At 38.3% G+C, this 26,838-nt stretch overlaps 1 protein-coding gene across 1 annotated transcript; it reads left to right on the forward strand.

Moving 5' to 3' along the window:
- Positions 1-19,152: 19,152 nt before the first annotated feature.
- Positions 19,153-26,838, forward strand: CENPW (centromere protein W). The gene is made up of 3 exons (XM_066314336.1): positions 19,153-19,289; positions 24,051-24,164; positions 25,793-26,838. Exons 1-3 carry the CDS (start codon positions 19,200-19,202, stop codon positions 25,817-25,819), a joined length of 231 nt encoding a protein of 76 aa, XP_066170433.1. The 5' UTR covers positions 19,153-19,199; the 3' UTR covers positions 25,820-26,838.

The following is a 26,838-nucleotide window of genomic DNA, read 5'->3' on the forward strand; positions in this document are numbered from 1 at the left end:
CCTGATTTCAATCTTCTGTCCTAATTTTCAACTTCATTATTTTTCTGTTCTATCATTTCATTGTTCTGTGTTCCCCCTCCTCAAGAAACACTCACAGTTTATATTAATCTTAGAGTTCAAAATATATATAGATCCCATTAGTGAAATAAAACACAGTGAAGATGGGTAAGATATAAGACAGAAGTTTTTCTAACCTAGTGATGACTTTCCCCTTTTCAGCACTGTATCCAATTTACTCTAAAAATGAAATATGCCTCAAATAGTCTCCACTAATTTTTGTCACTGTTAACAGTACCTAACTACTGTTAAAATCCATGGCAATACATTTGTGGCTTTTTTGAAACAGCAAAGATTTTTCATACCGCCAAGATGAGAACAAACCCTATAATATGAACTGACACACTGAATCAAATTTTACAGAAAATCTGTATGAAAATTGGAAGACATGCTATTTCAGTTCACAAAGTTAAAATCAGGCTATTTTGATTGTGGGGGGTTGGTTCCAGAAAAAGACACCACAACTCACAAGACCACCATTCAGTCTTGCTCAGTTACTTAGAAGCAATCAGTCATAAATAGCTTGCCTTGGAAAAAAACAAGTGATTGAAGTCTTGATGTTGAGCTAAACCCAAGACACCGAGAAACACTTCTGTTGATTACAGCTGAAGAAAAGCAAGTCAAGGAAGATAATTATGCAGTAAGTGAGCAATGGAACTGTAAACCTTGGTTTCATAAGGAATTTTGCCCCAGCTTCTGTTCTACTCTTCCTGGGAATTACAGCTCCCTCTTCAAACCTCCTCAGTTTTTCTTTTCCATGTGCTTAGGCTCTGTTATGGCCAGGTATACACTGAGAGCTCCTCTACATACACAGATTGATTAGGTAGAGCTGTAACAGTCTTTTTGCCAGAAACAGTACTAATTCAAGGGTTTGGAAGTGCCTTTGCCAGGACAATAAAGTTAAAACACAGTGGGATACTGTGTTTTATACAGAGAAAATGGCAGAGAAAGGAAGGGAACCTGTTTCACTTACAGTGAGTGTGAGTTCCAAACACTGTCAAAGCTTGAGCAAGGCACCAGTTTTCCCAACCAGACTCTGTGACTTCCTAATGGTGCCTGCAACAGCCAGCAGCTGCAAGAGTCATCGATCCTTCTGTCACAGGGCCTTGAGCAACACATACCTTTGTGTCTAAAATGTGCCATGGAGTTAGAATTCACTAACAGAGGGCTGAAGAGCAGACTAGAGCACCATCTTAATCACGTCTTCTCTTCCAAGAAAATAGAAAAAAATTGCTCAGTGATACTCCCTCAATGCTTGGAATCATTGTGTTTCCTAAACAACTTACTCACTTGTGGGTTAGATAGGCTAATGTCTGGGCTAATAGCCAGTTACAGGAGGAAAAAGCAGTCATTCATTTTACTTTTCCTTCTTAATTTTTCTGCTTTTTGATTTATCTTGGTGTTTCATTTGGCAAATATATGTAGTTCTCCAACTACTTAGTCCTGGTGTGCAGTGCTTGGAGCAGAGACTTCATGGTTCTTTATGGTGCCTAATTCAATAGGGCATAAGACTAGCTTCAAGTCCTGGATACTGCAGTAGCATAAATATTTAAATAAAATGTTACTCTATTATGCTGTATGTTTGAAGTTTGGCCCATGTACATCCTCTCAGTAGTCTGCAGAGTTTGTGCTGAGGAGGCAAATTAATATGTTTCTCCAACAGAACAAGAATGTATTCTCCATTGCCTTGGGTAACATCACCTGATAAATTCACTGCAAGTGTTTCCAAATGTATTGTGTGATTGGAGTTACTCGCAGTGTTACTAGGAAAAACACAGAAATGTTTAGCCTGGATGCCTGACCTAGTAAATACTTACGACCTAACATAAGCCCCAATTCAACAAGGTACTTAAGCACATACCTAAATACCCACATGAATAAAGTCAGCCATGCTTTTAAGTGTCTTGTTGAACCTAGGCCATACAGAAGCTGAACGCATCAAGCAACTACCCACATCAAGTCCTAGTAAAAGAAATCTGATTTCCAGAGTGTATTCCCTCTGACTGTTAACACTGAAAAAGAGAGAAAGAAATTCTGCTGCTTCTCCTTCTTGGACAGGGACTGTGCATGTTCCTCCTTTCATTGAAATGTTTTCTCTCTGGTATCAAAAATGATTTATGAATTTTTGGAACTAGACCATATAATGGGAAACAAAAAACATGTGAAACCACATTTTTTGGTATTATTTAGTCCCTGAACCTTTCATAAGATCAGAACTAGTCCAGTAGGATGATTCTAATGAATGCAATAAATAATGAAAGAGATGAAAATTTGTAACAGGAAAACTTGTTGAATTGGGTTGAACTTTGTGGCATGTCTCTTCTCCAAGGGGTTTTGTGGTCAGTGGACTAAGGGTGACTTTTTATGTGTGGAATCTACAGCTTCAATAGTGGGGAAAAGCTGCTCTGGGATAAAATGGTTAGCCAGTGACTGGCCAGTATTTTGATGAATGCTTTGTTGCCATTTTGAAAAATATCAGTGCACTACAGTTGTCTAACTTATCATTTACAAATGCTTCATGAATGCAACCAGAAGACTCTATCTGTGGATCAACCATTTAAAATACATTCACAGATAAGTGGAACTTTGGACCACAGCCTTTTAAATTTTTTAAAGTTAACTAAAGTTCTCTCTTGAAGTACATTAAGTGGTATCTGAGATTTATTCTGGCACTATTGTTCTACAGCGTGAATACAGCAAAATCACTGCCTTTACTGAAATAATTACTTACACTGCATTATAAAATAGTCTGTCTCTGTGAAATTGTTAATTCATAATGCCCTCCAGCTATTCTGTCTCCAATTAAACCTACTACTATGGATAGTGCTATTCTAACTTGCTCTAAAGGAGCTCAGGGCAATCTTGCTATACAACAGTGTAGAAAAATTCACGGTTACCAGGAATGCAACAGCACTACCACTGCAGTTTTATCTGCATTGTGATAGTGCCTATGGACTGGGGAATCATAATTCTCTGTTCTAGCCAAGTACAGTTGGATGTCAGTCCCTTCTCGAAAGGGTTTAATCATCCACTTAAAAGCAATGATTTAATCAGTGTGTTGAAAGCAGTGGTGATAGTAAAAGAAAAAAAAAAAAAAAAGGTTGTATGGTTTCTTATGATACGCAATTTTTTAAATGTGTAATCTAGACATAAAAAGCTAAAAGACATTAATGACTCTTTGGATGGGATGATATCCTAGTACCTTCAGGGATTTGATAACAGAGTGACCCTGTGGATTATGTATATCTGTAAATGACTGCCTGAGAGAGAGGATTAAATTATTTGGACTGTAAAAATTGCTGGAAACACTCTTTTTCCACGTCTTCAGAGGAAGTTCTCTTGCTTGGATCTCCTCAGTTATCTTCAGAGTGGCCCAAGCTATATCTATGCCTTCATACTCACGCCTTTGAACTAAGCAACATTTTATGGCTTTACATTTAAGTTCTTTTATCATCAACTGCAAGATAGCAATTCTTTATGTAGAACATGGTTGATCATTACAGACACCCAAGGAAGCAGAAATATTTCCTCAGTGGCAGTCAAAGATGGACCTCACAGCTTATTTCCCTTGTCTTAAATCAAACCTTAAGGGCTTCATTTTGTATCTTCTTGTTGACTCACTGGTCTAGGGAGATCATGCCTGTGAGGGACCTTGTTTCTTCATTGAGCACTGGTAGCTATCATTGACTTTGAGAAACAGCAGCTTGGAAAACTGGACTGCTGTGAGGCTGAGCAAGGACTTTGATCTCAGCTTGTCAAATAATGTTCATCTTTCTTGTTATGAAATCTGAGCACATTATTTAGTTTCCTGTTTTATAGTTATGCAATGTTTTCTTAAGACCATTATTTGAATCTTCCTCTGAGATGTCTGAGATGTGAATTAAAAGGTAATGCAAAGGTAACATCCATTTCACAACTTCCAGGGAACAGGAAGATTTCTGGACATGAAAGGAACTGGTCTCACATTTTTTGGCCAAAGAGTCCTGAAACCAGATGGTATAGATTTTGTACCTAAGCTTATTCAGCATTTACTGCTGGCTGCTGTATTAGTCCTGGCAGCTGCTTGGAAACCTCCTATCCCCCTGAAAATTAACACCTGGTTTCAGAAATACTGAAATACAAGTGATGGAAAAACTATCTGCCTTCATAAAAGGACAATTAATGAATTATTAAACGAAAATCTGTCAGTCCAGAAGTAACTCTGCTTCTAGAAGAAGCAAAAGGCAAATCTGCTGAAAAAGATATCTTACTCTCATGTAAGAAATATTCTAAAAAATAAGTAATTTTCAGGGTGTCATTGAACACATTCAGGTAAATAAATATTACTGTTCAGGCTTTAAATGCTTGGAATCTAAACACTAACTTAAAAAATGTTTTCAGACTTGGGCATCTATCGCCACAGACCTAAAGTAATACTTCGAAGTTTTCAGTCCTGATAACCTATTTGTTATTAAGTATGCCTGCACATGTTCAGATTTTAGGGAGGTGGTTTGGTCTTGATATCTTACAGTCAGTTACCTTGTCCACAAAATGAGGATCATGATTTCTGTTAACAACTTTACTTCTGTGATGACTAGATACTTGCTTGCAAAGGTCTCATTTACAGCCATCAATGGATGTGTACTGGGGGAAAAAAAGGACTAGATTTCATGAAAGGATTGAAACCTTCAATTCTTCTTATTTCATAACCATTCTGGATTTTTAGTATTTTCTTTATATGAATTTAGATCAGAATTAATCCCTCTCAATTTAAAATAAGTAGATTTTATGTGCTTGTCTAATGTCTCTTTCTGAAATTCCATGCCCCTAAAATCTGCACATTCTTCCACACCTGCTCAGTGCCTCACACTTCTCAAGGCAGCCCTGACAAATGGTCAAGTGCAATGAATGCCAAACTCACAGAGCTTGTGCCTCAGAGATTGTAAATATTTACAGGCACCTCCTTGTCAGCTGATGTCCCTGTTATAACTCCAGCATTTTTTTTCAGCTCAACTTCCAGTTGTGGAATATGGGGCAAGGTCAGGTTTTATTGATGCCTTGAGGGTGAGGAAATGTCTTCTTTTGTCCTCCTTTCCTCTTTTTGCCTCGTTCCCATGATTTATAGAATCACAGAATCATAGGATGGTTTGGGCTGGAATGTAGCTCAAAGATCATCTAGCTCCAACCTCCCTGCCATTGGCAGGGACACTTTCCACTAGACCAGGTTTCTTTAAGCCTGTCCTATGAACCTCAGCTTCTCTCTAGACAGAGATTCCAGAGTGCAGCACATATTCCTCACATGTCCTTCAGCAGGTAATAGAGACTTGTAACATTGTTTGGGTCCTCAGGCTACTTTTTCTGAGTAGATTGGCATCCACACATCAGGCAGTGACTGAAATTTACAGATCTCTACACGACTTGTTTTTGGACTAATCACTTTTAACTACTAGTGTATGTCAAACAGCTAAGACTTCAGAAAACTTAAACACCACCATTAAATTCACATTGTCTACAGTTTGCAAAACTTAATGTGGTCAAGATCATGTTTAAAACACAGTTTCACCCTATAAATAAAGCTTTTAGATAACCCAGTAAGAAAAACACATGCTTTTTCATAGCAGCTGCAATTGTTCTTCCAGCTGTGCAATACATCCACACATTAATACAGGGCCTGTGTTTGGCTCCACATCTGTTTGCAGAAGCCACACACATTCCTGAGTTGCATTTGGGCAACATTCACTGAAATGTAGTTGAGCTGCACATGAAAGCAACAGAGAAGGTGGAGCGTGGTATAGTTTTGTAGCACATATTTGCAAGAATGCCTTTCCAGCATTCTTGTCCTTGTGCTTCACTATGAACTATGTTTTCTGTTTTGGCTTTGACATGTGAATGAGTGCTAGTGCCAAACATTTTATTGATCTCTAGAGTAAGTGGACAGCTACTCATGCAGCTATTGAGGATTCTTTTTTTAGCATTTTTGTTGTGCTTCAGTTGGAGGTCAATATGAAGACATCTTGTAAAAGGCAAGATGTATTTATTTAACACATGACACAGTGAAGATATTTGTTTACAAAGATAATAGGTGCTGAGGTTGCAACCAATCCTATAAAATTCAAAAAATGTCCTGATTTTTTGTAGACTGTAGATTTCTTTGAAGTTGAGTAAAAAGAAAGACTGTATTTCAAACACAGACTTTATTAATGAGAAATGCAAGACATGATTGTGTAAAAAACTTGTATCTCACTAACTTACAATTGTGTTGCTTTACAGAACTGAAAGGCTCAAGTTTCTGAGACACCAAGTTAGATGTCATGGGCATTTTATCTCTTAAGTTATATTAATAGCTTTCATAGTTTGCCCAAGCGGAAACGTTAAGCATATGAAAAAAAATACTGCAAATTATTAGAAACTACGCAATAAAATCTACTGATGAATTTTGTGACAGAAGAAGAATTAACTAGGGAGTGGAGAAGTTAGCCATTAGTAAAGTATCCTAGGTATCTTCATTCTGTTTTGCACAGGTACAGGGTGGGAACTTCACTAATAATTTTCAGATGCTTACTAAACTTTAAAGAGTGGAGGAATATTTGAAATCACATGATGTTTTTCAGGTACTGAAAAATTTGTTAGAGTATTAAAATTTCATTGAGATTAAGAAAAGAATCTATATGCTTGGAGCAACAGTTTTCAGAAAGCATGCTAACAAGAGCATGTATATATAGATTTGTGGATCCAAGCAGATAATAGACAAATCAGGGCTGATACTTGAAGAGTATTTAAGATATGCCAGAATAATATTTATGAATAAGAATCATATTTATGATATGCCAGAATACAGGTAATGCTGTAAAATGCATTAATCATCTAGTTCTGCATATAGCAAGTCATATCTCTGATAGGTTCAGGCAGAACCTTTTTTCTATGCATAATAACAGCAAATTCATATACTGGAGACTTCAAGCTACCAGAGAAATGCTAGAACTGGAAATATGGAATCAAGTATTTCTCAAGACAGAACTTCCAAACCCCATCTTGTACTTTGTTACGAGTAAGCAATTATGGGTGCAAAATTCAGAAATCACATTTAATTGCTAAATTCAGCTCTATATACATATGGAACAGAGTCTCCAGAGGAACACAGTCTAAATCAAAACTTCATGTCCAGACATTGCTGCTAGGAGAATTCAGATCTTTTGTATGTACAGCTGTACAAATATATTTAACACATTTTCCCACAAATTTATGCTCAGACCTGTAGTAATTTGCTTGCAGGTTTAATTTTGTTGCTGTGCTATTGCACTGTTTCCCATTGGAGTAAGGAAAAATAAAAATTTGAAATTAAGCTGTCTCATAAAAGATTTAATATATTTTTTATCCTGTGTTTGCTCCCTGACATCAAGCAACTCTGAGTGTTGGACAACACAATTCTAAGCTCTGCTTAAAACCTGAGAACAGTCTAGTTCCACAACTGATACTGTCTAAACAAAACCATGGCAAAACAAGAAATGAATGAAAAATAATTCTTTACAATGGCTGAAGCACAGAGCAGAACCTGTGGACCAGACTCTATATAATGAATTGCTAATGGGTACTTTCTACATATTCATCTCTACAATACCTTTGTAGTGAGTATATTTGTCCTAGGGGAAGGATTTTCAGTGCATTTTCCCATTAAATTTTGGGGCTGAAGATTGCATTTCCCATCTCCCAGAAGCATACCACAAGGCTGTGGACATACTGAGATGACTACTTCCCATTTTGCATGTTGAAATACTGTTGTTGTAGCAAACAGAGCATGATTAAGGACTAGCAAGAAAAAGCACAAGCAGCTGATATTGAAGGCTAGTGGTCAGGACAGCCTCCAAGCATAGTGGAGATTCATACTTTGGTCTTGGCTAGCTGGAGCATAAAATGAAACCCAGAAACAACCCTGACATGGACCAGACTCCTCGTTAAGTCTGACCATTGAGCTTTTCTAATTTTGACATACAACTTCTTGTGCAGGACTCTTAAATTCAGCCCCACTGACAAGTGCCACAATCATTGCTGTGTTACTCCACACCTGCATTTACAGAACACTAAACTGGGGGCCAGACACAAAGTCTGGAGAGCAATAGTAGTAAGTACTGTCTTTATAGCATGATATTAGCAGGCAGCAGCTCTGCTCTGAGACAAGAAATTCTCTCCCAGCCAACTCCTGGATACAGCCCAGAGGCCAATACATGGCATTGTCCCCAGCAGTGGGGACCGACTAGATCATCTTATATCTAGGGAGAATTTTGCCATAAGTACCTAAGCGTAGCATGCCTCTTGCTTTCAGATCTGTGACTATATCTGACACTATATTCTTAAGTACAGAGCTGCCCTACAAAGTCAAAAAGAAGAGTTTTATTCTCAATGAACAATCAGTTTCTGCTGGGCCTGCTGGAGGCTACTGACTCCTAAAGAAAGAACTGATTAAAAAGAAGTATAAAAGGTAACTATTTCAAATTGTCCTCTGTGCTGGGAATCACACGGAAAAGGAGTAAGGCTGTGAACTATGCATCTGGGTACTGATGTCTGTGGATCTTTACACAAACAGATGTATTTCAGAACCACATTTCAGGCTTGTTGCTAAGGGCAAATAAAGATTTGTCACCTATGTATAGAATTCAGAAGGGCAAGAACACTTAAATTGCAGAAGGCGATTGTTAAATTTATTTTGGAAGTAAAAATCAGTTTACTTCTTTTTAAAAAAAGTCTTAGGCAAGTACAATGCTGGTAATTACTGAAATCAGTGAGAATACTGAGCTCATAAAGCACCCAAATTGGATTAATCTGCTCAAAATATAATGTTACAAAAAACATTTAAAAGATATGCATTTATAAACATATGTTTGTATTGGGTCTGGCTGAGACGGAGTTAATTTTCCCATAACAGTCCTCACAGTGCTGTGCTTTGCATTGGTAGCTAGAAAGGGGTTGATAACACACCAGGCTGTGGATGGGCAAAATCTTGGGAGGAGACACAACTGGGGCAGCTGACACAAACTAACCAAAGGGATATTCCATACCATATAACATCAGCTCAAGTATAAAAGCTAAGGAAAGGAGGAGGAGGATGAAGCAGTGGTATTTGCTATGTTTGCTCTCCTGAGAAGCTACCATGGATGCTAAAGCCCTGCTTCCTGGGAAGTGGCTGGACTTGGCTGGCTCATGGGAAGTAGAGAATAAGAATACTGTTTTTTTTTTTTTTTTTTTTTTTTTTTTTTTTTTTTTTTTTTTTTTTTTTTTTCTGTTTGCTATGTGCATGCACAAATTTTTGCTTTAAACTGCTTATTTCAACCAAGGAATCATTTTCCATGAAAAATTTCCAGTTATTTTCTCTCCCCTGCCTAGGTGGGAAAGGGAAATGATAGGAGTAGCTTGGTGGGCACCTGGTGCACTGCCAACATCAAGCCCCTGCAGTCCTTCTTGACACCTAATGTGAGGCATGACCATATGACCCTCGGATTAAGAGCTCCATGCTCAGCCAAAGGCTGAGCTAATCAGCCTAAAGGCTCTATGATTATGCATTTAGGAAGAAACTAGAGTTACTGTGCAGAAGTAGTTGAGGCCAGAGAAGGAGCAGTGAGAACAAGGTCAGTGGAGAAGGAGGGGCAGGAGGTGCTCCAGGTGCTGAAGCTGTGCCCCTGTGGACCATGGATGACTATGGGGGTGCAGAGATCCACCTGCAGCCCCTGCAGGAGGCCGCACTGGAGCAGGTGAGTGTCTGAGAGGAGGCTGTGAACCTGTGGGAGGCTCACGCTGAGGCAGGGTCCTGGCAGGGACCTGTGGGAAGAGAAGCCCATGCTGGAGAAGGTTTCCTGGCTGGATTTGTGACCCTATGGGGAATCCACATTGGAGTAGGCTGTGCCTAAAGGACTGCACATCATGCGAAAGAGGCCCCATAGCAGCAGTTCATGGAGAACTGTTGCCCATGGACTCACGTTGGAGAAGTTTGTGGAGAACTGTTTCCTGTGGGAAGGACCTACGCTGGAGGTCTCCTCTCTCAAGAGAGGTAAGGACTCCTCTCCCTGAGCAGTAGCAGAAACAATGTGTGATGAATTGACCATAACCCCATTCCCTGACTCCTTGTGCTGCTGGATCAAGAGGTAGAGCTTGGGAAGGAGAGAGGGGTAGGGGGAAGGTATTTGAAGACTTATTTTACTTCTCACTATCCTGCTCTGATTTTGTTAGCAATAAATTAAATTACTATCTCTAATTCAAGCCTGTTTTGCCTGTTTTGTTTTACATGATAGTATTCAGTGAGTGATCTCTCTCTGTCCTTATCTCAACCTGTGAGCCCTTTGTTAAATTTCTCTCTCCACTCCAGTTTTGGAGGGAAGTGATGACAGTGGCCTTTGTGGGTACCTGGCATCCAGGCAGGGTCAACCCACTACAGTGTTCTATGGTTTTATTTTGTTTAATCTTCAGAAGCCTCTAAATTTAATTTTAGATGAACTGGCAAAATTTTGCCTGATGAAAGAATGCTGAAAAAAGGCTAAAGAAGGATGGTTAGGATCAGAACAACTCATTGTCTCCATCTACTTCATTCTGCACAGGTATTGTAAAGACATTACAAATGCTGTTAAAGAATTAAGCTGTCTTTATAGCTGTTTCACTTACTCGTAGCACTGCAGAATAGCTGAGCACACCAATGAGTACAGGCCTTCTGCTGAATGACTTTTACATCAGGAAGTCCCCCATGGAAACTAGGCCATCTAGTTCCCATGTTCTTTATATGCTTGGGTTTTTTCTCCTCATTATCCTGTCCTGGCTCTCTTCCAGGACATTTTGCAGTCAAGAGTCGGCCTAGTGACATCACTATATCATCAGATGAAAGTGGGGAGAATGCTAGAGAAGTGCAAACACGTATTTCAAAACAGCAGATATCTCTAGACCGGTTTGAAAAACATGCTGGAAAAAATTCTTCTGATGACAAGCATAAGCATATTTTTGTTCCCTCTACAAAGAAGAGCATCATTCAGTATCAGTGTATTACCCTTAAAAAAAACAAAACAAAACAAAACAGAACAAAACAAAACAAACGTAAAAAAAAAAAAAACAAAAAAACCCCCAAAAAACCCAACAAATTGAAAAAGCACAGACCTGCCAGATTTTTAGGCAAAGAGCTGCCTCTGAAGAGCAATTTTATGCTTTTCATTGTGTTGTTTTACAGCAGCACTGAATAGTTGGTTTGTAAAGGGGCAAAGCACCATCCACAATCAGTCAGGGTGGCAATGAGCAGCAGTGTGAGGCTATTGGCCTGCTCCAAGGCAACCGTTCCATAGTACAACTGGTACTATTGGTGCATCACTATTGGTTATGTTAAGGAGCCATAGCTCCCACCCAGGCGAAGGCACTTAAAAAATATCATATATTGTTGCTATGACAGACATCACCCTACACTGAAAAACAAAACTCTGCCACTATTTGGGCAAGGCAGCCAAAATACAAAATATAAAATAATCAGGGTACAGATGAGAGATGTTAGAGCTGACTTCTGTTTTCCATGTATCAGCTCACATTACAGTATGTTCCTTCCAAAAAATTCTGCGTTTGTGTTATGATTCACTCTGTGCTTTTATGGCATTAGTTTTGTTGTATTTGTGCTGATGCAAGAGGTGTGGCTTTCAGCTTAAAATAGATGTTTTTCGTAGCTTTGTGGTACTTTAATTATCCTATGTAAGCTCAGGTAGGGAGCCTCAATGCGGCTAGAAAATCAGTATTGCATCTGTTTACTAAACCAGTGCTACTGTTTGTGGCACTTCCACATACATTTATGGACTTCTTAACAACAGGTTTACACAGTCGTGTAGGGCAGAGGAAAAAAACTTGATATGGCTTCTGTCTCCACAGTCACTACAGTTATTCCTGGATGTAGTGGGTTAAGGCTCTGATGCAGTTTCTTACAGCAGAGAGCAGCATCTTGCCTCTGTGCAAGCCTACAGCTGCTATCTTTTAGCTTTATTAACCTGAAGCGTTACACCCTCGCTGTTTTCCTGCGTCAAGCATTTGTTCTGTACAGAAAGAAAAAGACTGTACCAGCAGTTGTTTATTTACAAAACTGTGGTCGAAATTACATTTATTTAAGTCTGTTTTACATTCAAAGAAGTATATACACTATCTTTCAGTCTCTAAACTACCACTTCCATTTAATTGCATTTGAAACTGCAAATGTTACTGTCCCCAGAAGGCAGAATGATTCTAAGCTACTGAAAGAATTTTTAGCTCAATGGATAATTAATCTTTGAAGCTTTCTTCTAAACATTATATAGCAAGATATTAAAAAACCTCCAGATGCGAAACTACGTTCCCAAGAATAAAATTAGCAGTTAACTAGCCGACGGGAAAAGGATTTAGTAATTTGTCTGCTTCACCATATTCTCTGAAGAAGTACTTTTCCTTCCTTCCTACAGCAGCAGCATTTTAAAACTTTCCTTTTGGTACCTTCAGAAAACTACTGCTTCTCAATACAATCTGGAATAGTTTCACAGGGGTTTATATTTTGCTAATAATTGCTGTTAAAAAAAGGTGTTTGTGAACTTGCAGAAAGCATGACAGATTCAAAGATTTCTGTGTACTCCAAAGAAATTTGAGCATTTCTGTAATGATGGAAACTAAAGAGTAATGCTGTAGTTCTCTAGAGTGCTTACTTTTACTAATACAAGCCTAATGTTTTCAATCACTTTTCTTTTCACAGAAAAAAATAGGTAGTTGAACTTTGCATCCCACTCTTGATAGTTTATATTAGATCATTGATTTTTAACATAATTTTGAAGACAAATTATTTCATGTCTGCTTACTACAGAAAGCAGATCACTGAGGAACCATTTGCAGTAAACTGGCATATATTATATTACTTCATTCTCAGGTGACTGTATATCCCTTTTGGCAGTTACTTACTAAGTTCTGAAAATCTTCATAGAAAAAACACATTTTGATTACAGCCTGTTTGAATTATTTGCATTTTATCTGAAATGTTCTCTTTTTTACCTCCCTTATTAATTACAATGGTAAAAGAAATAAATACAAATTACTTATTTATCTCCTCCTGTCTTCTTGACAGCACAATACATGCCGATTTTGTGCACTAATGGCAATTCCTGTTGTAGTCTATGTGTATTCCATGCACTCTGAAGGCAGTCTTTAAATTCTTGTTTCACTTCAGTGGCCACTCTTTCTGTTTTTTTTCTATCATGTTCAAATATAACAATAACATTATGGCTTGGCTTCTGTCACAAAAAGTGTGATTTAAGTTTCCTGCAATCAATTCACCTCATGTGAAACATAACCTGTCTGTTACTTTGCTGTTTCTCTTTAAATTTAGTTTGCTGAAGTCCATCATCAGGTTTACTGGGGTGAAATAGGTGGCAGGCAACCATCCCGCTGGTTATGATCTACCATTTATTAATTTAAAAAAATTAACTGTATTTGGGTTTTGACCTGAGATATACATACGATCAGTTTTCTAACTGGCTTTAATGTTAACAAACATGCACATATATCCCTTCTTTTAGTATGTTTATGGGGTATGTAGGCAGTGCCATGCAAGAAGTGGGCATTTTTCATTTACATTGATCTAATGACTACTTCTGCCTTTGCTTTAGGAGAGCTGAGGAATACTGACAGTTGCAAATATCAGCAAGAGATGGAGTTTTTGCTTCAGGTGTGGACATCTCAAATTGTGATCACCCATTTTCCTCTGCAGCCATGGCTAGAAAACTGGTAGAAAGTTGTATAGCTAAGACCATTCCATAGCACATAATTTTGTGTTTCAGAGCTGACATAACCCAAGAGAAACTAATGAAGAGGTAGGAAAAATGCTGTTGCATATCACACTTCTAGGGCCTTCTTTCTGACTGAAGAAAAAGTCAGCAGGGAAAAAACATGGTCCCTGTGGGGGATGAGGCTAAAACATGTTGCTACCCTTCATATGAAGAACAAAGTGAAGAAAAAACAACTATCACTCTCAGGCCTTTTTGTGGTCAACTCCTCTGATCCACTGTCCCTGATAAATATAATTAGTTGGCAGCTGAGTAATAAGCATCCATATATTAATCTTTGAGGTCCTTATTGGCGCCCATTGCTATTACATGCAATGCTCATTAGGCCAGTTTTTAGTAAAGTAAAACCCTGGGGAATATCATTAAATATTGTGCTCACCTTTCTTCTATTTGTAACACATTTGCATAAAATATGTATTTTTAAGGCAGAGAACAGGCATTTTTCAGAATACTGTCTAGGTTTGCAAAAGTTTCTCAAAGAAGGGGGTCTTCTTGGCAGGTCTGGATTAGCTGATCAGAGCAGAGGTGCTGGAAGATCGTTCTGGTTTGTATGCAGTCATTGCAAGCATGACATCTGAAGAGAGTAACATTGTTCCTTCTGGAATTTGGGAATAGGACTGGCATTAAATGGGTGTAGTAGATCTGGGAGCAAAATGCAAATAAAGTACAAATGTAAAAAAATAACAAGAAAAGTTGCATAAATACAGATAAAGTGGGTATCTGAAGTAATTATTTTTGTGTAATTTATTAATCCTTATAGTTTTCATTGAAAACACCTAGAATAAACATTTTCCTCTTCCATAATTTAATAAAGTAATGGACAGCTATATCAGTGTGATCCTGCATCAAATTACTTCAAAAGCAGTGGAACTGATACACGCTTAGCTGATGGCATGTCAAGTGCACAAGGAGTATCTCTGATGGTAAGAGCGACTGCTGAGCTGTGATTTATACACTTCAGTATGAATGACATCCATTTTATGAATGCAATCAAAGCAGTCACAACAGACAGATGGTGTCTGGCCTGTGGAAATGAACTGACTTCAGACAGGTTCTTAGAGCCTGATACACAGAGGGCTGATACAAAGAATGTCCTGAAAAATGAAACTGAAGCTTAAACTGTAAATTTTAAAATCAGCAAATAGTCACAATTTCAAATATAATTTATGATGTTTTGCCTTTCTTGTTTTTTAGTGTTCTGGGCCTGAAACACAACATAGAAACAGAACTAAATACAAAAACCAGAAGTAACGAAAATTCTAGAGAATTGTCTCCTTTCTTCATGAAAATAAAAGGTGAATGCCAAACAGAGTTTGGACTAGTATTTATTGCTGCAATTAGATTATTTTCATTACATCAATAGTCACAGCCACAAGGCAAAAGTTTCTTGTAAAAATCATCATTTTCCCCTTCTTTTCCAAGCAAGAGGTTTTCTTAAGTTCCACAGAGGAGAGAAAAACATGCCATTTGCTCCTCTGTATTCTCTCTTTTCCTGTTTCACTACGAAAGTATTCAACCACACCTGAATTGTCCAACAGAAAGAATATACAAATGTAACAGGAGAGTCAGTCCCTATACCCCGATCACTATGATCAAGCCTATCAGCTACACTATAGAAGAGTTTACATTTGCTGAATTGTTATGTTCTGTTTTAGAGATATCTTTTCATCACTGAACAAAACATCAAAAGATTTTAGGCTTTGAGATCCACATCCAGGATATGTTTCAAAGTCTTTCATCAACCACTGAAACTGGATTAGCACCAGAAAGTATTTAACAATCCCTACCTGACTAGAGAAGAAACCAGCGGACCTCTGGCTCAGCAAGAATTTATAAAATGTGATTATTAATTTCAAGATGTAACACTGTTTAAACAGAATTCTTCAGCATTTTTGGAGGGAAGATTGACTTTAAAATTATAATTTGATGGAAAATTTGACTGAAGATAACATCAAAATCCAAACCCAAAATAATTAAACTAATAGTTATCAACAAGTTTGGATGTGCTTATAAAAGTTTTAGGACAGAAAGGAAACATGTCTCTTCAATTTCGTTTCCAAATATTACCCTTATTTCAACTTAGAGCATACGAGAGCAGTGGATAAAATTAGTCTTTAAATTAATCTCTTTCCTTACAAAAACAGAGAGCTAAATGTTTACTGGTTTGCAGTTCAGCAGTGATGGCCCCAAACTTGGCCTCTTTTAAGCCACTGAAATGTATGGAAGTGTTTTCAAGTAACCCACATGATCTGGAAGCAAAAGTGACAAAATAATATCACTGAAATTGCCTGTATTAAAAAAATAAAATAAATAAAAAGGAACATGAGAAGATTGTTTTCCTGAAGAAGTCACACCTGGATGGTACTATTTTAATTGCTGAAATTTCCTTACTCTAATCATTGGTCCCAGATGATGCCTTTAGTTCTTAAACACAGCTCAGCCTCGCTGGAAAACTGGGAGGACGTTGTGCTGCAGCTGAAGTTCATAAAATGAACTAATGTGTGTTTAAAAACTGCATTTGCTAAAAACTGGAAAAATATGAAATTCTTGAAACATTATTTGAAAACAAGGCAACTGCTTGTAGAAAATGGATTCAAAACTCCTGCAGCTTTTGAACAGGTAAAATATGAAAATCTGCCTCTAAGGCACAGAAATGCCTTTTTTTATAAAGCTTCACAAGTATGAAAAAATTAGCAATTTCAACTTTCAAGTAATTATTTTAAAATACATTTTTCATTGTATTTTTGCTTATTTAAATATTTCATAATATTATAACTGAACATTATGGATTCTATCAGCAAGACAGAAAAGAGTCATGTTGAAAATCAGAAATATAATGAAACTTCAGTTTTCTATGATTCACTGTAATCTAATCATTAATCCTTGTGTTAATACAGACCAAGTAACTGAAACAGCTGTGATTTTTAAAAGAATTTTAGTTAACTGATGAAATATTTTTTGCCTATTGCAATGCATAATGTACAGAAAAACAATTTTTTCTTTTCCTACAATATCTGTGTATTAAAGTTACTAAAATAATATTTACAGAAATATTTATTGGTAAATAGCCTAAAATACAAATTCAAGGAGAAATCTGAAATACTGAATTTCATGCTTGTTCAGTAAATCGTAACCTATAATTGACATACATTTAGTTTATTATATGTCCACTTGACCTCTGTTATCAATTGCTTGAAGTAATTTTTGTTGTAATTTTTTCAAAACCTAAGAAGTAAGGAAATCTGGTAAATATGTAGATTTGAGACTGCACTTTAAGTTACTATTTTCTGTGGCTAAAAACAACACCTAAAAAACCCCTAGTCCACTAGAAATATAAAACCATCAGAACCAACAAAACTCTTAACAGTATTACACTTAATAGATTTCATTATTCAGTCACTGTCTACATAGCAAGCACATGAGTAAAAGATACAGTTACTAGTCTTGAGTCTCAGTATCTGTTGTTTTATGCAGGTCACTGCACAGTTTCAAATTTGTGTGGTGTATTTTCATAGCTTTAGACCTACAGTAGAGGCACCTTTGCAATTCCTGCAGTTTGTAAAATGCTCGTCCGTACCAGTTTCTCACCAACACCGCGAGATACTAAGGCCCAAGCTCTCAGCTAACATAAGGTCCAGTGGAACTACTGATTTATCCCAGCTGTAGATTTGAATCTGTTGACATGCTGAGTTACTGTTGATCCCGACGCAAGTTTCTGTGTGTATATCATGAGCATTACAGTATATGACCCTATGCAGCTCCTGAGTCAGAGCCCTTCAGTTAACCGAAAAAACCCCAAATGTTTACTTGTAGCACTGCTGCTGAGCCATTAACTGTGGCTATTATTAAACTGTACAAAAAAGTTCTGCGTGTTAGTGTGCTTATTCTTTCACAGAAAAAAATGTTAAGACCCTGACTTTAATATCAACACTGCTGTTGACGATTAATGGCAAGTGACAGTCAAAACTGAAAGAACAAAGCACCATTTTCCAATATCTGACAGAGTATGAAGAACTGTCAAATCTTAAATTCTCTCCTGCTGTCAGATATCATACTTCTATCTGGACTATATTTTGTGCATATAGTAAAATAAACTAAAATACTAAAACGTACAGGCTTAAAAACCTATTTCAATAAAGCTGATTCTTATCTGGGTGCTGGTATTTTGAACATACTAAGACGATATATTTATCTTATCAACATTTAAATTTGCAGGCGTCCCATAGGCCAAAGAAAACAAAAAAACCCTAATAAATATGCTGAAAAACCCCATACCTCAGTATGAAATCCTGACCCCTTCTCCAACTAAGTACACACCGTCCAAATACACTGAGAATGCCAAGCTACAGGGGCCCCTCTGTGGGGAAACCCGTATTTCAGTCAGCAGCATCCGTCGGCTATAGCAGGAGTGCAGGGACAGATGCTGGGGGAAGGACAAGCAGGAGCGTAAAGTAGCGGCCGATTTCAGCACCACTGTGTGTTTCTGTGCACAAGTAACTCAGTGCTACACGTGTACTAAAGCAGGATTTTGAGCAGATTTACGTGCAGAAGCCAACTATCACTCTAGGCTCCTTTCAGCGTTAAGACTATGGTGCTAATTAGGCTCCTGGTCCTGCAGTCCTGCCCCATCTCCCAGCAGGGGCACACAATCAAAGCGGGGGAACAAGAGTACTGTACAACTCCCTCGGCCTCTGCGGCAAGGAAATACCACCACACTTGGGCGACGATCGTCAACTTAAAATCCACGGCCCGAGGCTGGCTGAGGCCGCGCCGTGCGGAGCCTCTGACCCGTGCCACGTTCCCTGCGCCTCGGGAAATTCCCTCGTGTGGCAGCGGCCGCTCGAGGGCCCGGGAACGGCAGCCGGGGAACTTCCCGCTCCGCTTCCCGTCCTTGTCACTAAGGCGGCCTGGGTGGGGGTCTGGGGAACTCGCTACAGCCAGGCCTAAAGCCAGCTCCCGGTTCGCTCGCAAGGGAAGCGGGCCGACACGGAGGGGCTCGCGAGGGGAACGGCCCTGGGGCGTCCACCGGGACCGGCCCGTCCCTCGAGCACCTGCCCGGGGAGCGCCTTTCCTCGCTCGTGCGCCACCGTGGCAGCGGGTCCGGCGGGACTGTCCCGCACCCCGGGCCGCTCGGCAGGCGGCGGCTCCCGGGCAGCGCCGGGGCGGCGCGCGGGGCGGGGCGGGGCCATGCGCGGGGGCGGGGCCGCGCGGCCGTTGGGAAGTTGCGTCACGGCGGGCGCGCGCGGCTGCGCCAAGGCGGCGGATTCGAACGGCGGAGGGAGCGAGCGCGGCGCGCGCGGCGGGAGGAGGAGGAGGAAAGAGAGGAAGGAAAGCAGCAGGAGGAGGAGGAGGAGGATGAAGAGCGTGGCGCCCCGCAGCACTTTGCGGAAAATAATAAAGAAGCACAAACCGCAGCTACGCCTGGCGGCGAATGCCGACCTGCTGGTGAGGAAGGTGGGGCGGGGGAGAGGCGAGGCTGCGGCTGCCCCGGGGAGTCCGGGAGCGCTCCTGCTTGGGGCCCCCGGGGCAGCCAGCCCTCAGCAGGGATCCTGACTCCCTAAATGTTCTGGCCTCTGCGCCCTGGAGCACTTTGGGTGTGACGGGATGTCAAGTTACTCCTCATGGTGCTTCTGCAGGGACCCAAAGCTTGGAGGGATAGACGACTGGTTTGTCTGCCGGAGGAATACGGATAATCAGGGATTGCCGCTCTCCGCTTTGCTGCTGGCTGCTGTATTGTAGTGTTTGACAGTGATCTTGGGGATTCAGGGGCGGGCTGATGCATGGCTTCTGTGTCACTCCACGTACGCACTGATGTTCAATGTGTTTGCTGTAGACACAGCGAGAAATAGCAATTTGTATTGTGTGTCTGCTAGATGCGGGTGTTTGTGTAGATCAATTCGGGTGTACAAGAAGCCAGGTGAGCTGCGATCAGTGAGTTGCTAGGCTGCTACGGCATCTTAAGTGCTCATATGTTTTTAGAAGGCCATCTAAGTAATCTCTGCCCTAAACTGTGGGATGACAAGTGTTGTTGGACCTGCTCCAGTAAGATGTTGGGATCCTGATCATGGTTTGAAAATGTCGGCCAAAAAGGTGGGGGATTAAAGAGCCAAGTTTGCAAAAACAGGCCAGCAAAGCTGAAATGCTTCTGACCTGCCCTACGGGGTTTGCGGCGCAGGTAGACTTTGTCTCACCAAAAAACTATTTGACTACAGCAAGGAAACCTGACCTCAAGCGAGCTTGTGGTAGTTGCTGTATTAAAAAAACAAAACAAAACAAAACAAAAACAACAAAAAACAAAAACATAAAAAAGATACTCTTTGAAATGACTTAGTGGACTTGCTGGACTGTGATGTCCTCTTGTTTACAAATGCGTGTGGCTCTCAGAACATTAAAGCACTGACACATGCTGTATACCAGTATGGCCCCTGACTTCGTGTTTTGTATGTGTGTAAAAGCTGTGTCTTGCAGCATCTTGAAGGTTGGTGTCTGGATATGTGAAGCTAAATGTAAAGATACAAAATTATAGTAAGTAATATGAGATTAAAACGAATGAATATGGCAATTATATGAGAGTATTTGGATTTAAATGTAAACATTAAATATTTTTCTAAGGGAGTGGTGCTAATAAAAATGTGATCTCTTTCTAATGTTTTTGCTGCCTTTGGATTTTTTTTTTTATTTGCTAAGGACCTGGCCCTTTCTACTCATGCTCAGATTTACTCAAAGCTTACTCACTACAGAGCACTAGTCAATTAATCAAATGCACACCATCACACTTTCTTGTTTTAATCCTTGGTAGCACTTGTTCTGTGTTTCCAGGGTAATGAAAATTTGGCTTCAAAGTAATGTGGCTGTCTAAAAAGGTGTAAGTGGGACATCCCTCCAAATCTTGGCCTTTGGTTCCCATCTCCTGGTCCTGGCACTAAAGTTCTCTGAGCTGCAAATACAGTCAGTGAATTGAATTCACTGAAACTTATAAAGAACAACACTCAGATCCAGTTTAAAATATGTCTGTACAAATGTTCATTGCGACACGAAGGATAAGGTCAGAATAAATTTTAATATTGTGATGGAAACATAGATTATCTTTTCTGGTGATGTCAAATTACACAGCCTTTTATGTTACAAGGCTTGGCTTTTTTATTTTACCTTTTAACAAGTATATCCAGGTGTGGTGATTCTCTATGATGTTCTTCAACTAGGCATGTGTGTAATAGCTCTTTAACTCTTTACTTCCATGGATAAATAGTCAACACAGCTGTTATGCCTCTTTTAGGAGAAAAAGAAAAAGATTGGTGAGTTCACTGTGACAAAAGAAATTTTGAGAATATGTTTTTTAGTGCCTGTGTTATTTTCTGTGAACACCATAAGAGTGATTAGACTGCATACATCAGAAATTTATATAGTGGCCGTCTTAACAAGATGGAGCCATATACATTTGGAGCAGAGGGCTTATGTGTTCCGTAGGGAAGTATGAGAAAAGTGCTAGTTCAGTTTCTGGGCTATCTTCCAGACTGATCCATGCTTTATGTCTAAATCTACTGCAGTATATGCCCTTTCCAGTAAAGTGGTCTGTCTGTCTTAGGAGAAAATCAGGTTGCTTTCTTTTTTCCTTGACCTTCAGTGATTATTTTTACTCAATAAACCAATGTCTTCTTACATGACCGTAATAAACAAGTTTGAAAGGCATAAGAATTCAGATGACTTTGTTAAATACTTGTAAGAGGTTTCTTCTTCACTTTTGATCAAGTCTCTTCTCAAAATTGGAAGCTTGCTCAGAACCTGTTTGCTAAGTGTTAACATCTATCTCTTTGTGCAGTGTAGCTATCAAATTTCTTCAGCCTTTCTCAGGAAGCTGTTTGGTTTTGGCTTTGTTTTGTTTGGTTTTTTTAAGGGGTATGATAATATCTTTGGGTGAAGAGAGACAAATATTGTTTCAGGTTTTTTCTAGGGTCTTTTTGAAAATGAGAGGTAAACATTTTAGTACTGAATTTCAGACATTCCCCTAATGGTCAGAGAAGAAAATAGGCAAGCTTTGTTCTAGCTTGCAATTACAGAAGAAAAGCAGGATCTCAGCTGCTTCTTTTATGCTCGAAGGGCACGTGTGTTTTTCCTTTGCAGGAAAAGCTTAAGGAATTGCACTGAATGGTCTCTTTAATTTATTGTCACCATAGAAGGATTGATAAGTGTGCAGTGAAGGCAAAATACCAGTCTAAAGAATTGTTTTGAAGTTACAACAGTAAAACAAAATTACAGTGGTTGTCCCTGCTGTTCCTCAGTTCTGTTGAACAGGTGTGTGGAAGCTGCTCTGTGCTGTGAACTTTTTACATACGTTCTTAAAATTTTGCAGCCTTTCTTTTCTGGAAAATAAGCATTCTGTTTTATAAGGTGATTTTCATGAGTAGCTATTTCAAAACTGTTTTTAAATTTTATGCACAAGGGCAATAATTTAATATGTAGTAAAGCAATGTCTTTAAACCAATATGGTATTGCTTATACCAGTTACTTGTCAAAAACTGGTATTCATGGTATTCATTCTGCCCTTCACTAGCCTTTCTCAATTGTCTTGAATAACCTGGAATAGTTACTAACCTGTGTGCTCTCTTGTGGAATGTTCGGATTTTAGTTATGTGACTGTTTAAATCTATTGGAGTACGGAGGAAGCTTCTCCACATGCAACAATTCACTTTGAAAATAAAGGTACAGTGATTCTGAGAGAACATGCAGTTTTTAAAGGCAATTTTAAAATTAATGCTGTTGCCTTTAGGTATCTCAGAAGGATGTGCAAGTATGGAAGCTTTTGTTCCACTTCTCACTTCCCCAGGTTGTTCCCAGAAATCTAATCTCCATGTTGATAAGTTCAATAATTAGAATTCTAATGCTGTACATTATTTTAGTGCCACTGCTTGATTCTTTTGGAGATAATTTCTGTGTGAATAACTGAAGACTGGTTCTAAAACAGCTTTTATATTTTGTGAAATACGTCTGCAAGAACATCTGCTTTTTGTGTAGTAGATGCTTCCAAATGATGTCAAATATTATGTAAATTTATCTATTGCACTCTGGCTTTATTTAGTTCAGGATATTTTAAAAAAACCACCTAAACTGCTTGTCATATGAACAGAGTTCTTATGACAGGAACATGTCTCGTAACATTTTTTTTGTCCTGAAAACCCACTGCCAGAGTATTTCCTGTAAACTTTAATTTGTGACTTCCCACATGACATTTTTCCAGACTTTCCAGGTAAGGTAAGGCAGAATAAATACATCACCTTATTCATACAAGTAAAATTTTCATATATTTCAGGAATATTTTTCTGAGCTCTTGATTGAAAAAGTATATGCTACACTTTATGTAGCAGAGCTAATGTTGTTTGAAACTTTAATTTACAGAAGGTGCAATTATCAGTTTTTCAGGGTGGATTATTAAAGTAGTTCACATAATATCTGTATAATGCTAGAGGTTTACATTACAGATCCCTGATTAATTATTATGTGAATGTGCTATTGGCTGGCAGTTTTAGTCCAAGCTGGAGCAGTTCCTTCCTCGCCTGCTGCAATTTTTTCCTGCCTCTGTATTAGCAGAACAGCATTCCATACAGAACAAGATACTTGCCTCACCAGTTCTTTTAATGTAAAAAAGTGAAGTGATGAGCTGGGAAAAAATGGATGGAACCTCCTGACACCAGAGAATTCCGAGTTCTGGAGAAATTAATGTCAATGTCCCTTTACACTGGAAAGGGGCAGAAGTCCTTGAACTTGTCTGTATTCCATTTGGCGATAAGGCAGCGATGAATTTGCTGTTTGTAATAGTCTGGCCATTGTAGTGACTGAAAATTGACTATATTTATTAGTAAGCAAAAAGACTCGTTATTCTCTGATAGTTCTGTTTACATTTTATTATTTAAAAACTGTTAATAAAAATCAGATTGATTCCTCTTAGATCAGTTGTGGTTTGTGTGATCATTTCTAAAGCACTTTTATGATTTAAGTATACTAAATTTAAGCTCTTCTTACAAGAGTCGTACAGGAAGGGAATGTCTTGGAAATTTACTGAGGCTTGAACTGAGTGATAAACTTTTTTCTGAGAACACCTTTCAGGAATTTGGAAGCAGTCTAATATGCAAATTTTCTGTTGCAAACAATGAATCTTAAACCAAACTGTGTTTAAACAGCTTGAATGTTATTTTGTTCTCTGTTTTAAAGGTTCATTTGGACTTCTTACTGTTTCTCCATCGGCTAGCAGAAGAAGCCAGGACAAATGCTTTTGAGAACAAAAGTAAAATAATTAAACCTGAGCACATCATATCTGCAGCAAAGGTATTAACACACTTCTAATATTTTTTTATTTTTGTACAATGTAAAATGTATTATGACAGCATTTGCAAAAGCTTTCTGATTTAAAGTTGATATTTGATTTATAATTCAAAACCTATAGACACTTAATATTCTTTCTCCATCATTGGCATAATTTACTGTTACCAAGACAACAAATTAGCTCTCCTTGCCCTGTTAAATATAACCCAATTTATCTTGATTATTCCCTGTTTAAAGTCATAATTTCAATATATGGGTAAGTCTACAAAATGGTCTACCAGCAAGCCTTCATGGCCTGAAAGGCAGTCCAAAGTTGGAGGATCCTTATTTCATCTGATGCTACATCAAGGAAGCATGCTGTCTTAACTTCAGTGATACAAGTAAAGCTTTATGGAACAAGTGAGAAATAGTTCAGAGTTTCACACACCTTTCTTCTATCTTCAGTTCTTACCTGCTTAGTCTGAAATAAGTTCATAGTGGATTCTGGCAGTGTTGCGTGGATACTTCTTGAACAAGCATATTTTGTGTGATGTATTTGGCAAGGAAAGAACTAAGAGAGAATTAGACTGTGGATTATTATATGGATCGTTCAGCTTAACAAAAATTGCTGTATGAATATCTTTGAAGAAGGAATTTGCTGCATTGCGGAGCATGGTGTGTTTTTAAGTACATGCAAAAGAAAGGGAGGGTGTTATGCAGCTTTGTCTCCCTAGAAAATATGACTGAAATCCTTATGTATTCTGTAGCTCATTTCACTCCCTAGGATATGTATGCTTTACCTTGCTATCATGAAGAAATTCAGTCTCTTTTTTTTATCTCTTTAACTACCTCCTGCTAAGCAAATTGGGAGGACAAAATTTTATGTTACCTGATATCTTGGTCCTGTGGCTTCTGTTTATCTTCACTATTTTTTTCTGTCTGCTGAAAGGTTTAGTTTGATACTTTTCTATTACTATGGTAACAGAAACATATACAGGATATGTAGGCTAGCCAAGTGAATGTTGCAGTTGGAGTCGTACACATTAATGGCTTATTTTAAACTGCAATCTTAACACTTTTTGAACATTTTTGGGCTCCATTTATTTTTTTAAGGTGAGAGGAAAGAGAAAAGCTGCCTGTATTTTAATATTTTTAACACTTAAATAGTCCCACTTGGGCTTTGAAGTTCATTTTTCAATTTAAACTCCAGACCAAAAAATGTCCTTCCAAAGGTATGTGTGCTCTTGGTATAGAAAGAAATAAGGCATGGCAAACAAAAATGGAGCATAATAGCTGTATTATTGCAAACTTTTTTGTTGTTGTTGTTTAGGCCCAACAGGGTAAGACTTCAAGAAATCTGCTGATAGCTTGAGAGCACTATTTCCATTTCTCAGCATTAATTTTCAAAATAAGCCTTTTATTTTACAGAATTCTTGCTTATGAATGTTCGTGCTTAGAAAAAACCTCTCACGTTTGAAATTTTTCTGTGTCCTTCTGCTTTATTTCTAATATTTTCCCAAGAGCTCCCCTTGACAACACAGCTCTTGGAAACAGATTGGCTAGGTGAGCCTTTGGTCTCAGTAGCCTAGTGTTTTGAGTCTCTGTCTGCTGCCTGAATTGTACTGATAAGTATACTTTTTTTTTCTTTGCAGGTTATTTTAAAGAAAAGCAGAGGCTAGAAAACAGACCACTGGAATTTTAAAGCACATTTTTCAATGTTTTCTGACTAAATTGAACTGACTACTGTGAACCAGCTTTAGCTGTGGAACTTGTGGAACTGTGTAGTTTTGTTGACATCCATCTCCTGACTGACTATTCTGCTGTTTCTTTAAAAAAAATTTAAAAAAATGTTGGAATGTATGTTTTCATACACTTCATGCATAATTTTAAAGTTTGTGTCACTTATTGCTTAAGACTTTTGATGTGCGTTATTTCATAATGATGGAGGAATGCTTGTGCCATAGATACCCTTTGTAGCAGTTATTATTAAAAGTGTGAAACTTTTTAAGGGGGAAAGTAGTTAAAAAAACAACAACGCAGGTTTCACTAAATCCAGTACAGATCGTGCAGTTCAGAGCAGATTTATTAGCTAAACAAAATTATGGCTTTCAAAACAATCACTGTAGAAACAAGTGTATTAAATACCTTGTCTTCCATTTATTTATAAATGTCTTGATAATTTTAAAATTACTTTGAAAAGTAGATTGAAACTTCTGTGTTCTGGGGAAAGAATACATAGCTGTTATTTTAAATAATGGTCTGAACTGTTAAGCTGACTTGTTTGATGTATATGCGACAACGTGGTGGTCTGTAATTCCGTTGGTGTGGACAGATGCACAGGTTATGGAAAAGGAAAGATCTGGCACAGCTGATGTTTTCGAAGTTAGATCTTGTAAAAACAACAAAGACAAGTTGGCTTGAGTGCCAAGCGATTTCCTTCCCTCTTTTGAGTGTCATGCTAACTTGTCAGAATCTCGAAATGTACATTATATAAAAATGTCTTCTTAAATTAAGTTCATATTCTGTTCCTATTCTGATATTTTTAATCATTTACTGAACACTTTGTGTAATAAATATGTTAATGAAGTTATAAATGAATCTTACAGTTTGAGCTGATAATGCAGATTTGTGGAATATATGGTAGCTGATCCTTGATATGCACATGAGCTATTCTTAAAATAAAGAATCTTTAAAAGTG

This window comes from Sylvia atricapilla, chromosome 3, assembly GCF_009819655.1.
Source record: "Sylvia atricapilla isolate bSylAtr1 chromosome 3, bSylAtr1.pri, whole genome shotgun sequence".
In the NCBI taxonomy this organism is placed as follows: domain Eukaryota; kingdom Metazoa; phylum Chordata; class Aves; order Passeriformes; family Sylviidae; genus Sylvia; species Sylvia atricapilla.

What these genes read in the sequence shown, in the direction of transcription:
- CENPW (XM_066314336.1), top strand. Translation starts at nt 19,200, where the DNA reads ATGAAGAGCGTGGCGCCCCGCAGCACTTTGCGGAAAATAATAAAGAAG. An exon ending in CGGCGAATGCCGACCTGCTG is followed by an intron (nt 19,290 to 24,050) that starts GTGAGGAAGGTG and finishes TCTGTTTTAAAG; the next exon opens with GTTCATTTGGACTTCTTACT. An exon ending in ACATCATATCTGCAGCAAAG is followed by an intron (nt 24,165 to 25,792) that starts GTATTAACACAC and finishes TTTTCTTTGCAG; the next exon opens with GTTATTTTAAAGAAAAGCAG.